This window comes from Lissotriton helveticus, chromosome 6 (assembly GCF_964261635.1).
Source record: "Lissotriton helveticus chromosome 6, aLisHel1.1, whole genome shotgun sequence".
NCBI lineage: Eukaryota > Metazoa > Chordata > Amphibia > Caudata > Salamandridae > Lissotriton > Lissotriton helveticus.
In genome coordinates this window covers 1,260,230,007-1,260,245,863 of record NC_136067.1, presented here as the reverse complement: position 1 = coordinate 1,260,245,863, position 15,857 = coordinate 1,260,230,007, and the positions used below count along the sequence as shown (strand labels likewise).

Here is a 15,857-nt window from a genome sequence, read left to right as displayed (position 1 = left end):
TGTACTTCCATAAGTGCCTGTGACAAAATAGTGGTAGGATATTTCAGGTTTCAAAAATTTCTAATTACATATTAAAGTCATCAGGAAAGACGCAATATAGGCTTCTACTTGTTTCCGCTTAAAAAAAAAAGTATTTTTTGCTGCATGATGGCTGCCCGATTCCCATAAAAGTGGTAGGATGGAGTGCATACATTTGTAGGCAGCAGCACTGCCTAGCCAGTAGGTCTGGCAATTATGTACTTTTGAACAGAAAAGCCTGAAAATCATTATGGGACAGATGTTATGCTATATTTCAACTGAGTCTTTCATATAACTTGTAAAGCCCTCTGATACTCCTGAGTCCAGCCAGCGCTATATAAAACCTTTTAAATAAATAAATAAATTAATAGCGATATTTAGGGAACCGCTATTAAGGACTCGCAAAATGTCATGTAGGTAGGAATCACAATATATTTTGCGATTCCTTAATTGTGAACTGCAAATTACGATTAGCAATCAAGGAATACCTTCTCATTCATTCCTATGGGCCTAGAGGCCCATAGGAATGAATGAAAATTGTGCACCCAATTTGCGAGTACCCAATAGGTACTCGCAAATTGCGTGCGCAATTTCAAGGGTGCAAGGGTTCCAGAGGGACACCCTGTTGCACCCCTGAAATGTGCATGTGTGCACATGTATAAGCAAAAACAATTCCCAACAGGTATCAATAGAGGGCAGTTAAACAATGTATGCAATCCGCATTACATCAACAAGGAGTCTAGAAAAAGTTTTTAAAGGCTTATTATTCACCAATTAGAAGAAGGGTCTTTCACATGGCAATACAGTTAAACAGCACTGTACAGAACAAATCATGTGACAACCCGAAGGCACTTGGTGAGTAGTGATATGTACAATTGGTGATGGTGAAAGTGCAAGTGCTAAGGTGAACAGCGTGAACGACGCATAGTGACAAAGAATAATACAGTGATGGCTCCACAAGGTCAAGTTACAGTCACTTAAAACATGATTGAATAAATTTTACAGGAGCACAAAACGTAAGATGCGCCAAATAATTATGCTGTGTTGTCGACGGCGTTTCGATCCCGTGAGTCGGGATCGTCATCAGGACTGGGTTGTCGATGAGGACAGTGTTAGTCACCCATGCGGAGAGGCGTGGGTGGCTGGAATCCGGGCGATAGCTCAGGAATCGGCAACTGATCGTGCATGAATAGCGGTAATTCCGATCTGCGAGGCAGCGCCTGAATGAAGCAGGGCAGTGGAGGGCGATTAAGGCTCTCGGGGCTGGGACGGCTCGCACTGAATGCAGGAGCTGCATAGATGTGTGCACATGTGGCGCACATACATGCCCTAAGGGCATGAATGTGTGCCACATGGCACTTTCGAAAAAGCAAAAAATGCTTTATTTACGGAAATCGCAAATTACCACCAAGTTGAAGTTGGTGGTAATTTGCAATTCCTTAAGTCCAAAACGCACTTTCTTTTGTGCTTCTTTCATTGCATTTAAGCAATCGCAATTTGAGATTCCTTAAATGCAATCGCAAAATAGGGAATCGTAAAATTTGCGATTCCTTATTTTGCATGGGGGGGGGGTTTGTGTGCTACATTCCACACTGCTAATTTGCAATCACAAACGCTGAAATTCTGCGAATTTCAGCGTTTGCAATTGCAAATTGGCTTCCTACATCTGGCCCTTGGTACTTCTTCTGGCGTAGTGCTTTCCTTGCCTTCTGATTTTTTTCTAAAGCAAGTGGAAACCAGTGGAGAGACCGGCTCCTCTAGACAGCATTCTGGCTGTACACCAAGAAAGCTTCAAGTGAAACCCTTCAAGAAAATAGACATTGGAAACTGACATGAGGCATATCTTCCAGTCAGAACCCACTGATCGCACAGTATAGGTGAACTGATGGCCAAAAACACAGCAATAAACCCCTAGGCAGTAAACATGCTCCAGTGATCTGTCTGAAAACCTAGAACAACAACTCATTTGACACAGGTTACAAGATCAAACTATTTCAGCATCACAGAAAAACCTGTAGCCATAATTTCTGTTCTTGACGCCATCTCTGCCATGCCATTCTACTCAGTATATTTCAGAAGATTACCTAGAAGCTAGTACATGTGGTAACCTACACATGCAAAGTAAGAGTGCTGAAATTAAACCAGCATAGAAGCCATTATCCGGGCACCCTATCTTTCGAATATAGACACACATCCGATAAGTGAACGAGAAAGAATGTGTGGAAATAAGAAGCAAAATCATCACATGAGGAACTTGAGGAAATCTAGGCCAGCTTGTGTACAACAAATCCCAATGAATTAGGAAAAGAGACTATACAATTGCATCACTTTTATCTGTTAGAGACAGGTAAGAAGTTTTTCTCGTGCAAGTCACCGTTTGTGTGGAGCGATATGTTTTTCGGAATAATAAAACTTACATACATTTTTCCACCCAAACCTCTCAAGAAAGTATAGGAAGACACAACCATATATTTGCTGCATCCTTCTTTGGAGCACTGTTTTTAGATATGTAAACCAAACCTCTAGAGGTATGCAGATTGGTCATAGCCGGCTCAGAGGAGGCTGAAGTGGTTTAGTGTGAGTATATTCTGATATGTAAGTGGGGGAATTATACTGTCAAATCCCTTAAAATGAAATAGTGAAGAAGCTAGCACTTTTCACAAAGCACCTATTTATAGAACATTGGTTTAGGATGGGAGGCTTCCTTCGGTGGATAGCTGCTGAGAAAATATAGGAACTGAGTCACTGAAAAGCATGAAATCGGTTTTGACCAGGATGAGGGTGGGGGCAAAAACAGAATTAAAAACTCTTAAAATGCATGGGGTCAACCCAGTGCATCCTCGAAAAACAAGCACAAAGGCAATCAGTACATCTGTAGTGCTATAGAAAGGGTGGGAATTGAAATAATGGGTGAGTGAGACTAATTGCCAACAATTCATTTACCCATTTACACAAAAATCAACGGCCGCATTTGTCTTTAATAATAGGGATCTGGCCTTAATGCTATCACAAAAGAAAAACTAGATTAGAAGAATGATACAAAAATAAGCAATATTAAAAAAATGATTAAAAACAATAATAACTTAACTCGCTAATGAGAATAGGTTAGGGTTAAGGTCTTCTTAGAGTCAAGGATCCACGACTATGAAAGAGCAAACAACTTAATTATTAATACTTACGAACTACCAGAATATGAAAAGCTCCAAGCTCCAGAGAGGGAAGATAATGATCGTAGGTCATAGGTTTTATGCTCCGAAATTAACCTGCACTCCATCTTTTTCGCAGGACATACCACCTTCGTTCTCCACTCAAAAGTAGCCGAGCAGCCAAGGGTCTCACTCAAAACTTCAGGCGTTCCATTGTCTGCGCTTTCGTCACACTTAAATATTATAGTAGATTGCTTGTTCCCAGTTGCTGTGAAGAGAATGTTAATTGTTAAAGAAATCACATTTGTAATCAAATTTTAATATGGCAACAATTTTGTTAAATTAGAATTTTAAAATGCATGAGACATTAGGTTTGGGAACACACACTGAAACCCATTTTAGCAGTGGATATACCGCCACACAAGTGATGGAAAATGCCAGAGAAAATAACAAAGGGTCGATTTTCAAGCTAACTGTTAATAGCTCTGGTAACAGAGTTCTCCTGAGGGATTGGTAACTTCAGGCAGAGAAGTTATGAAAGGTTACTATTTTGAGGGCACTCTTGGAAATGAGAAATTGCTGCATTGTAACAGACAGACCGGTGGGCATTACGCCCAATATTTTATAGATCGACCAAGGACCCATTAAAAATGTTCTAAGACGATATAAGTCCATCAGAGATTTGCCACACCCTGAGGAAGCACCTTGCCGGTTCCATATAAAGGGGTAAAACACGTGTTGGCAGTTTTTCACCTTTTTGGATACTAACTCAGAACTGCTTAAATGAGTTACAACACCTTTATTTTAAGAATTATTACTACGAACCCACCATATTGGAATTTTTTCTATACACCACTACCCTGACCACTCCTTTGGAACACTCATTTTTACTCTGCACCTGTGCTTCTTCAGGGGCGCCTGGAAATTGGTCCTATCCTGTGTTGGCACTGAATACCACTGGTGTGAACAGAGGCCAAGCTGATATGTATGCCTCTTGTTTGTCTAATCCCTCTCCAGCTCCAAAAAGCTCCACCACTGTCCTGTGCCACCGCCTGGGGCCACTCAGAGGGCACTGAGCACAATGTTTGATTTGTTTTCTGAGAGGAGATGTCCACAATACCACTGTTGACTTGGTTGTAATGGTTGTGTGCACATAATGGAAGTTTGCAAAAATACTACATAACTGGAATCTCTTTTATGTAAGGTTTCTGACCTTCACAACTTAACACAACGACCTAAAATGCATGGATTGCTGTAGCAGTGCACTTGCATCAGTTATTGGGCAGCCTTGACCTGTTCCTGCCATCTTCACCCGTACACCTTTCTGTTTACCACTCTCAGTTCCACACTTCCTTACATTACACCCTGCACTTTCCCTTGCCCCCTGTGCTTCTCCTTCCTTGCACCTGTATACCTTATTTATATTGCAACTGCTTGTATACAGCACAGCGTACTACTCGAACAGGAATTGAGGCATCTGCACACGGCGTCCTACACAGCACCAATTATTTTGGGCAGGTATGTAGTTAATAGGTCTTTCTGGGCTATATCCTGTGAGTACAGCAGAAGAAAATTGTGTGCAAGCTTCATTAGCACAAACCGTGCCAGTCTGAGTGGTAAGGGTGTATGGTTACTTCAAAGAAAAAATATCTGCCATTATCACCAGTAAAAGACTGGTAGCCCTTAGGCAGGGGTAAAAGCATCAATATCACTGTAAAAGTGTAAGCGCCTACTGAGCCCCATGTAGTCCTGATTCGGTGGAAAAGCCAAACAGTACCAAATCTTGATATATTTATTACATTGATTTTAATGATGCTTAATGAACAAGTTAAATACCTTCGATAAAGCTTTAGATGATAGAGACTCTATCTAGCCACAGATTCCTTAACTTCGAGTATTCCCCAGGCACCAGACTGGATCTGGAAATTTTCGAGCAGTACCTCAGCACATCGAAAGGTGGAGACAATGGGCTCCACTCCGATGACGTCTGCTCCGGATGTTACGTGCGTGGACCCTACACAGGTGAGCTGACATCAGTTACTTTCTGTGACATATCTGCGCCAGAAGCACAGAGCCGTGACAGAATGCTGATGTACCAGTGTGCAGACACTAAGGACCAAAAACGGCCATATTAGTTGGAACAATCTGCTCACATATATGGGGAGGAATCTGTGGCTAGACAGTCTCTATCCAGATAAAGCGCTACTGAAGGGAAGTAACTTGTTCATCTGATAGAGATTTCTAGCTGCAGATTCCTTATCTTAGGATAGATACCCAAGCAATACCTCCCCAGAGATGGGTCTGCCAGCAAATTCGGACCAGAAAGTCCTGGAGGACAAAACAGGCAAAATGCCCATCACAATCAACTGAACTTTCCATGCAGTAGTGCTTGACAAAGGTGTGCAAAGATGCCCACATCACAGCCTGACCGGTATTGAGGACAGGGAAAATACAAGCTAAGCAGTGGTCAGAGCCAAGACTCTGGTTTAATGAACCCACAAACACTCAGGGAGTTGCTTTCTGGCCAGAGCGTAGCGGGTCTTAATGCAGAGTACAATCCATCTGGAGATGCTGCTGCAGAGCTTTTAATTTCTTAGCTGTGGAAAACCCAAAGAAGAGTTGATTGGCCACCCAGTGCTCTTTAGTACGACCAATGTAGAACAGCAACACTTTTTTGGGTCCAGGCGATGGAGTCTCTCCTCCTCTTTGGAAGGATGAGGCGGAGCAACAAAGGTAGGCAATGTGATGGTCTGCTGATATAGAAGGGTGTCACCACTTTCGGCAGGAAGGAGGCACTGTTCTCTAAGCCAGTTTGCTGGGAAAAAAGATAGTGTATGGAGGGTGCACAGAGTGTACTTGCAGCTAGCCAACCCTCCTGGCTGATGTAATGGCCACTAGAAAGGCTGCTTTGAATGTCAAGAGAAGCCGAGGGCAGCTATGTATAGATTCGAAAGGCGAGCACATGAAAAATATCAAGACTAAGTTCAGGTCCCATTAGTGCATGATGAAGGGTTTTAGAGGAAACGTGTTGGAGTACTTTTAGAAAACGAATCACAACAGGTAACTTGAAAATGGAGGCTGATCCAGCAACTGCAATAAAGCTGATACGGCTTAAAGATCCCCTTTAACTATGCCCAAAGCAAAGCCTTGTTGGGCTAACAGAACAATTAATACCTCAGATAAAAGTGCAGAGAGAAGATCAACAGTTGTGGAAGTATATCAAGCCACAAACTTGTCCCAAAAGCAGGCATATATTGACTTGTTTTAGGGATATCTGGCTGCCAGAAAGACAAAATAGACTTCCGGTGCGAGGTCAACGACTGTCAGTTGCCACCTCTCAATGTTCATGTATGAAAGCGGAGCGTACGCTGGTTCAGGTACAGGAGCCTGACCTGTTGTTGTGAAAGGAGAGTCTCTCGAAAGGGCAGCCTGATCAGAGGACTGATGCTCATGCTGGGGTGTTCGGAATCGGGATGCCATACTCTCCATGCCCAATCTGGAGTCACAAGAATGACTTGGGCCCAGTTGTCCTTGACCTTCTTGAGAACACTGGGGAGTGGTGATAACGGCTCGAAGATGTATATGAGGGTTGAAGTCCACTTGTAATGAAATAAGTCTTTGAGAGAGAGCTGTCTTGAAAACTCCAGCACGGAGAAGTGCTGAAATTGTGCGTTTTTGGATGTGCTGGATTGATCAAGCCAAGGTTCTCCCCAGTCACGAAAGAGACCGTGCACCACCTCTGGGTGGAGCCGCCATTCATTATCCACAAAGTATCTACGGATGAGTTTGCCCGCTTTGGTGTTCAGAGATCCTGCCAGGTGTTGTACACGAGGAATATGTCTTGACGTTCTAGCCATATTCAGAGATGCAGAGACTCTTGACAGAAGGTCCACGACCCCATCCCACCCTGCTTGTTACAATACCACATGGCGATGCTGTTGGTCTTGAACAACTGAACTAGCCTTCCCTTGATGAGGGAAGAAAGGCTTTCAATGTAAGGCAAAATGCTTTCAATTCCAACAGGTTGATGTGGAATGAGACTCCACCAGAGACCAGAGTCCTCTGTTGTCCACGCCTCCCAGATGGCTGCCCCAACCAAGGGGTGATGCATCTATCAGCACAGTAAGCTCTGGGTTGGGAAAAGAAGGGTCTGAAGATAGGCCAGAAATGGCACTGTGTCCAGTATAGTTCAGATGAAAAGGACCGTCTGAAAGGGAGCCAGGTGTGACTTTGGCATGTTGATAGTGATCCCCAGCAAATGCAGGAGGTCCATCGTATCCTGGAGGTGAGAGACGAATGCCTGGGGAAAGCCTGCTTTCAACAGTTAGACTTCAAGGTAGGGAAAGACTGGAACCCCTGTTCTCTGAAGGTTGGCTGCGACCATTTTTTTTTCTTCCCAATTTCACAAAATTTTATTGGGAGTTTCAACAGAGAACAATACATACAGAATGGTAAAGGAAAAACTGAGACCAAAGAATGGGGGAAAAAAATACTTGATCAAGGTGTAATAATATCTAAGAGTGCAAAAATCACAACTAAAGCAAAATAATAAAGTAAACCAGACATATTGATGCAAGAAAAATATAAGCGCTTGGGAGCTTCATGTCTTGAAGAGTAAGCGTCACACACAGGTCCACAACAAGAGAGGGTTAGGCTCGCACTGAGGCCATCAAGTATGGCAAGTGGTAGGTGAGCTCTGAGGCCATCAATTATGAGCCGTGGCCGCTGGGGCATGTCTGGGTGTCAGTGTATGGTCACGGGGAGGGGTTCAGCCCCAGAGGCCAGGGTGTAATCCGTGTGTTCATGGGGGTTTGTGTAGACTAAAATAGTTGTCTAGCGAGGCCCACATTTTTCTGTGAGGGGGGCGCCAGGGGGTGTTCATGAGTGAGATGTTGTCAGTGCCTCTTAAATTGGAGACCCAGTTTAACCAGTGTGGGAAGGATGCCTTACGGGTGTCTTTTCAGTTGTTCAGGATCACCTCAACAGCAGCAATGAATAGGAGGTCAAGCAAGGCCTTGTCGTCATCATTGATTGCAGTAGCTTTGGTTAATCCTAATACTAGGGTGGAAAATTCTTGTGGAAGGGAGACGGAGAACACCTTATTAATGAACACAATGATTCTATCCCAGTAATGTGTGACGCATGCACACTTAAATACTAAGTGTTCAAGATCGCCCCTTTCCTCTGTGCAGTTCCAGCATGTGTTGTCGTCTCTAATGTTATGCAGGAATAGTCGTGCAGGGGTCCAAAAGGCTTTGTGGAGGAGCCAGAACTTAGTCTGGGAGAGAGTAGGGCTGATTTTGCGTTCTGGCCCATCCCACATCTGAGACTGGTGTAGAGGAGTGTGATTCCCAAAATTGTCGTAAGGATTCAGTGAGGTTGGACTGCTGCGGACTCATCAGTTTATAACGTTTAGAGACTTGGGGCCAGATGTAGGAAGGCAAATACCGGTCGGTAACGGCCGGTATTTGCAGATGGAGATGTAGGGGCCAGAAAAAGAGACAAATCGGTATACTTACCGATTCTGTAAATTTACCGATTCGGTAATATACCGAATCGGTATATTTGCCGAATCGGTAAATCTACATGTAGGTGGCACTGTAATCAGTGCCACAGGCCCTTACCGAATCGTTATTTACCATGGAATACTATTCCATGGTAAATAACGAATTCCTGTGTACATGCACATTTGTGCATGTACACCTGTGCCATGTGGCACACAAGCCAGAAACAGGGGTGCAACAGGGTGTCAAAGTGACACCCTGCCCCCCTTGCAAATTCGGTATTTTTACCGAATCGGTATTTACCGATTCGGTAATTGACATTGATTCCTATGGGCCTCAAGGCCCATAGGAATCTATGACAATTACCGAATCGGTAAATACCGATTCGGTAATTACAGAATCCTACAGATTCGGTAAAAAATAACGAATTTTTAACTACATCTCATTTACCAAATCTAGAATACTGAATCGGTAAAATTCGGTATTCTAGAGTCGGTAAATGAGAATTACCTACATCTAGCCCTAGGTGGCCTAGCCTATTGAGAGTAGCTAAGTAGCCAGGGAGGGAGGGTGCCTGGTTGTTAAGTTTCGCTTTGGAGATTGCCACCTTGACGTTCAGGAAGTTGTAGAACTCTATCCCCTTTAGGCCATATCTATCCTGTAATTCAGAGAAGGAGAATGGTTGGACCTGCTAAACAGTTGGTGTGGGAAGAATATCCCCTTTGCAACCCAGTTTTCGTTGTAAAATGTAAAAATATAGCGGCTGTCCTTTGTATGTCAATGTAGGGTTATGCCATAGGGATTCCCATTTTGACCGTTTGAACTGGTGCGGTAAGTATTTGCTGACGTTTAGGAGGGCTACTTTTGTATTTTTAAAGACAGATCTGGAGCAGTTGGAGGTGTGTAGTGCAATGGTAATGAAGGGATGTGGGGTCAAGGTTATGAAGGAGGGCCTTTTCTACCAAGAGCCAAACCGGGGTGTATCCTGGTTGTGGCGCCAGCCAATGTGAGCCTTGCTTGGCCAGGAAGGCAGTCTGGTAGATTTTGAAGTTCGCTAGGTTAACACCACCCAGGGTTTTGTCAAGGCGTAGTTTTTTTAGGCTGATCCTGGCTCTTTTCCCCTTCCACAGGAAGTTGGATAACAGTGTGTCTAATTTGTGGTGGAATTCCTCGTAGAGGGTGAGGGGTAGCATGGTGATGAGGTAATTGACCAGAGGGGAGATCATCATTTTGATGGTTTCTACACGTCCCCACCAAGTGATAAAACGAGAAGACCAGCCATCTAAGAGAGGTTTAATTTTGTCTAGGGTGATGGACTCGTTGTGGTGAAGCGTCTCGAGAAGGGAGTCAGCAAATTCGATTCCTAGATACTTAATAAATCTAGTTTGCCATGTAAGGCCTGAGTCACCTAGGACTTCTCTGGTGGTATGCACATTAAGGGGTTTAACCTCCGATTTGTCCCGGTTTAATTTGTATCTGGAATGGACTGAATATCTGTCAATTGTCGCCATAAGGGCTTTTATGGAATTCCCTGGGTCCTTGGTCGCAATTAAAATATCATCAGCATACGCCGCTAGTTTCACCTGAGTTTCTCCAAAACTCACACCCGCTATTTACTTACTGCATTTTATGTCCGACAGAAGGGGTTCAAGGGCCAGGAGGAACAGCGCAGGGGAGAGGGGGCATCCTTGTCTAGTGCCTTGGTGCAATCGGAATGAATCTGAGAGGGTGCCGTTGATGGCAATTCTGGCGGACGGTGATGAGTAGAGGGCCATTACCATATTGATGTACGAGGGGTCTAAATTAAAGGAGTGCATACATTGTTATAGGAAGGCCCAAGAAACTTTGTCGAAAGCTTTTTCAGCATCTAAAGTTATGGCAACCATTGGTACGGGGGAGGCTTTGGCTTTCTCTAGGATGTGACACAATAGTCTGGTATTGTCGCTCGAGAGTCGATGTTTCAAAAACCCTACCTGTGAGGTACTAATCAATTCAGGGAGCAAGTCGTTAAGTCTAGCTGCTAGGATTTTCGCATACATTTTGCAATCTAGATTTATCAGTGAAATGGGACGATAATTCTTAGTTAACAGGGGTCTTTGCCGTCTTTGGGTATCACAATTATAGTAGCCTCGCTCATTGAAGGTGTGACGCTGCCACTGGTGGCAATTGAGTTAAAAAGTTTCTGGAGGATGGGGGCAAGCGGATTGTCAAAGGCTTTGTAGAAGGCCGTGTGAGAAGTTGGCCTGATATATAGTGCTCACTATTCTAGTGATCACTTTGTATCATACCAAACAACCCTTATTGATGATTGGTTGTAAGTCAACCTTTTTAGACCAGCTATCCTAGTAGCATGGACACGAGCAGTCTTCAGGCTAAACTCTAGAGGGCGTGTTAAGCCAGCTGTTTTACCATCACATATACCGCTTGAACACCAAGTGAAAGGACACCACACAAGTTGTTATAAAAATATAGGATATTTATTAATAACAGTTCTACCCTGAACTCTTTATGAGTCAGGGAGCTAAGCACAATACAAAACCCTTATGAAAATACTTCAAGTTGCACAATTTACACAAATGCCCGAGGGGCACGAAAAACCATATACACCAAAAGTGGAATGCGAAATACTAGCAGGTAAGTAACAAGATACAGAGGCTTCAGGATCGCTAGGACTACACTACTGAACCTTAAGATTACGAGCAGGAGGCCTAGGGAGATCGGGTGCAGAGTGTGCACTCTCACGCGGGATGCGGGAAGAAGTCTATGGATGCTAGCGTTTCTAAAGTTACTGTTCCCGGACGAATCCGACTAGGTAGACTAAAAACGACAAAGGATCTGGACACCTGGATAGTGAACCTGTGCTGGAGTACCGAAATACTCAAGTTACCTAGCCCAGGGGCCGCGGCTGCGTAGGGTTCAAAAGACGTCGGGAATCCTCGTTGAAGTCTATGGAGCATGAAAGAAGAAGTTGCTGGCAGGCGACCAGTGAAGATGTTCGGTGTGATCCAAGGCTGGATCAGTGAAGGAGACGACCTGAAAGCAGAGGGGACTTAGTTCTTAATCACTAGCCAGTGATTATGTGGGCACCAGGATGGCACCGGATGAAGTCACCTCGACCAGGTGAGTGGGCGACGCTGGACTCTGCAGTCACACGGGCTAGGAGCCGTTGTCGGCATCCAGGCTGGAGGTGCGAGCTGTCCCACGAGGCTGGCGGCTGTCGGTGATGCTGGACTCAGGATTTGAGCAACAAACCTTGGCAAAGGCAAGCCCACGCGGTGGAGTCAAGATGGCGTCTGGAGTGGACCAGGAGGGTCCTGGGCACTTCTTGTTGGACAAGAAGCAAGGGCCAGTCTAGGGGACCTAGACCAGCAGTGAAAACGTCGTGGTACGTCGTCAAGAGGGTCACTAGCCAACGGGCAAGTGACCGGACAACGTGGCAAGCAGCAAGGAAGCAGAAGGGCCCCACACAGATCTCGTGGATGCTGGGAGGCTGGACTTCGGTGCTGGAGCTGCTTAGGGTTAGGGCTTCTCAAACCCCAATACACTTACTCGAGGGTCTCTCGGGGGTCGTGCTGGTGAAGCGTCGTGCAGGTCTTGAAGATGGCCGGTCCCACGGGTCTCGTCACACCCACGAATCTCAGCTGGGCTGGATGATGTAGGTAGAGGTCAGAGATGGCAGGGAATCCGGGTCTCATCGAGCTGGGCAGTCTTGATCCGGAGGATGGACGTGCAGCAAACCGCAAGAGCTTCGATGGTGCCTGCTGGTGCAGGGTGGCTACTCCTTAGCCACAAGGGAGAGTCTTCAGAAAAGTCAAGAGTTCCTTTCGTGGAAAGTAGTTCAAGATTCAGAATGATCTAATTTGGGAAGGGGGCCTGCTCCTACCTTTATCCTAAGAAAAGGGGCTGGCAGGCGAATAATCCTGCCCTATGGGTGGGACCAGGAGAGTGGTGGTTACACCCCTCTCCTTTGTCCGGTCTCTACCCAGCTCAGGGGCTGGTGTGCCCCAGGAACTGGTTTGAGCCGGCATATGCACAGTGAGCACCGGGGTGCCACTTGCAGTCACCTTCCTTTCAGCCCTGCCTACCTGGGATACACAATATCCTGTCTGGGATGGTGCTGGCACCGCCCCTGACAGGAAACCCTTTGTCCAGGCCTCCGTTGCTGGAAGGACTCCCAGCAGCAGAAGGGCAGACTTGTGTCTCGGTGGCAGCATCCATTTTGTGGAGCTGAGGCTGTGTCTGACTTTAACCGGGGTTCACAGTTACATACATGTCGTGTCCCTCTAGAAGGGTGGAATGCTAACCCCGTCGCCAGAATTGGCGAGGGGTTAGTATTCCAATTCGTATGACACCTTACTCGACATGTTTTGATAATGCTATACCAAAGTTAGCATTTAACCGCGAGGATTATAATGCACTTAAGAGTATATGGTATAGCGTTATCATGGAACAGCTATCAGGACTTGGTTCCGCAAGCTGCAAATGGGCTCAGCTCATGCCAGAGCACCATCTCACATAATTCCAAGCACTCTGCCTTCAGGATTGATAAGGCCTGCCATAGGAGTGACTGATAGGAATATATGTGTCCATTTTAGGGTTAGATATAGGAATACTATATCTAAAGCAAAGGGTGTTTACACCACCTTGCCCCAGCTGTCATGCAGCCAATTGTGTCTGTTTGGGTGGCCAGCCAGGGATGGCATAATACATGCTTCAGCCCCTGGTAGGCCCTGGGTACACCTATGCCCTGGATACCTAAGATATGCTGTACAGGGACTGATAAGGTGGCCCAGTACCAATTGGTAAAATGCACCTAAGGTACATGGTTGTAATTTAGAGAGAGAACAGCTAGGCTGTGGGTCTGATTAGCAGGCCCACAGCCAGGGAAAGTCGTAAATCAGTGAAGCAAAAAGCAAAAATCTGGGGTGGCCATGGGATTGCAGACCCCACTCTCCTACATAACCCCCCCCCAAACTTAGGGACATTAAACTAACCTTGACCAGGTGAGTCTTCTTGCTCTAAGTGGAAGTACCTGGAGAGACCATCTGCATTACCATGGTCAGTGCCTGGGCGGTGCTCCACTGTAAAGTCCATCCCCTGTAGGGAAATGGACCACCTAAGAAGTTTGGGGTTTTCACCCTTCATTTGATTTAGCCGTAAGAGGGGCTTATGGTCGGTCTGAACTTTCAAGTGGGTACCAAACAAGTATGGCCTCAACTTCTTCAGGGCCCAAACCACAGCAAAGGCCTCCCTCTCAATAGCTGACCAACGTTTCTCTCTAGGGGTCAGCCTTCTACTTATAAAAGCAATGGGCTGGTCATGACCATCAATATTCAGCTGAGATAGAACAGCTCCCACACCCAACTCAGAAGCATCTGTTTCGACAATGAAAGGTTTGGAGTAGTCTGGACTCTTGAGAATAGGTGCAGTGCACATGGCCTGCTTTAGGTCATCGAATGCCTTCTGACAGCTAACAGTCCACTGAACTTTCTTTGGCAATTTTCTTACTTGTCAGGTCATTAAGTGGAGTCACAATGGTTCCATAATTTCTGACAAATTTCCTGTAATAACCAGACAGGCCCAAGAAAGCTCTGACCTGTGTCTGGGTGGTTGGAGTAGCCCAGTCCTTTATGGCCTGTATCTTGCTCTCCAGAGGTTGAACTTGGCCTCCACCTACAAGGTGGCCCAAGTATACAACTTGACTCTGCCCTACCTGGCACTTAGTAGCCTTGATAGTGAGGCCTGCCGTTTGCAGGGCCTCTAAAACTTTCCTCAGGTGGATCAGGTGATCCTCCCACGTGGAGCTAAAGACAGCAATATCATCTAGATATGCTGCACAAAAGTCATCCAACCCAGTGAGAACTTGGTTCACCAACCTTTGAAAAGTGGCAGGGGCATTTTTCAATCCAAAGGGCATCACCACAAATTGGTAATGACCTCCTGGGGTAGAAAATGCTGTCTTGGCCTTGGCATCCTCAGCTAACCTGATTTGCCAATAACCAGCTGTCAGGTCAAATGTACTCAAGAACTTGGCAGAAGCCAATCTGTCAATGAGTTCATCTGCTCTTGGTATTGGATGGGCATCTGTCTTAGTGACAGCATTGAGACCCCTGTAGTCTACGCAAAACCTCATCTCTCTCTTACCATCCTGGGTGTGAGGTTTAGGCACTAGAACTACAGGACTAGCCCAAGGGCTCTCTGAGGGTTCAATGACTCCCAATTCCAACATCTTTTGTACTTCAGTTTTTATGCAGTCCCTGACGTGGTCAGGTTGCCTGTAGATTTCACTCTTTATAGGCAGACTGTCTCCAGTGTCCACCTCATGTGTGCACCAGTCTGTCTGACTGGGGGTCAGAGAAAACATTTGTCTGAAGGATTGAAGGACCTGCCTACAATCCTGTTGCTGAGGCTCAGAGAGGCTGTCAGAAAAGACTACACCATCCACTGACCCATCATCAGGGTTCTGAGTGAGCAGGTCTGGGAGAGGGTCACTCTCTTCCTCCTGTCCCTCATCTGTGGCCATGAGCAAGCCCATGTCCTCCCTGTCAACAAATGCTTTGAGCCTATTCACATGAAGTACTCTGTGAGGGCTCCTGGGAGTTCCCATGTCCACCAAATAGGTGACTTCTCCCTTTTGTTCAATGATGATGTGGGGTCCAGACCATTTGTCTTGGAGAGCTGCTGGGGCCACTGGCTCCAACACCCACACCTTCTGTCCTGCATGGTATACAGTTAGGACAGCCTTTTGGTCATGCCAAGCTTTTTGAAGTTCCTGGCTGGCTTCAAGGTTTTTAGATGCCTTCTCCATGTACTCTGCCATCCTGGAGCGGAGACCAAGTACATAGTCCACTATGTCAAGTTTAGGCTTTTTGAGAGGTAACTCCCATCCTTCCTTCACAAGACATAGGGGTCCTCTTACAGGATGTCCAAACAAAAAAACAAAAGTTCAAAAGGGCTGTAACCAACCCCCTTCTGTGGGACCTCTCTGTAAGCAAACAGAAGGCAGTGTAAAAGGATGTCCCATCTGCGCCTAAGCTTTTCTGGTAACCCTTTTATCATCCCTTTGAGGGTCTTGTTGAATCTTTCAACAAGCCCATTGCATTGTGGGTGATAGGGTGAGGTGAATTTGTAATTGACACCACATTCCTTCCACATAGCAGTCAAGTATCCTGACATGAAGTTTGCACCT

The 15,857-nt window shown here is 45.7% G+C and overlaps 1 protein-coding gene across 1 annotated transcript in view; it reads right to left on the bottom strand.

The window, feature by feature from the left end:
* The window catches only part of IGF2R (insulin like growth factor 2 receptor), a 1,933,894-nt gene that overhangs the window by 401,128 nt on the left and 1,516,909 nt on the right, over window positions 1–15,857 (bottom strand). The window contains exon 40 of the mRNA XM_078648980.1: window positions 3,198–3,432. Coding sequence (XP_078505106.1) covers window positions 3,198–3,432 — 235 coding nt within the window. The remainder of the gene's footprint in view (window positions 1–3,197; window positions 3,433–15,857) is intronic.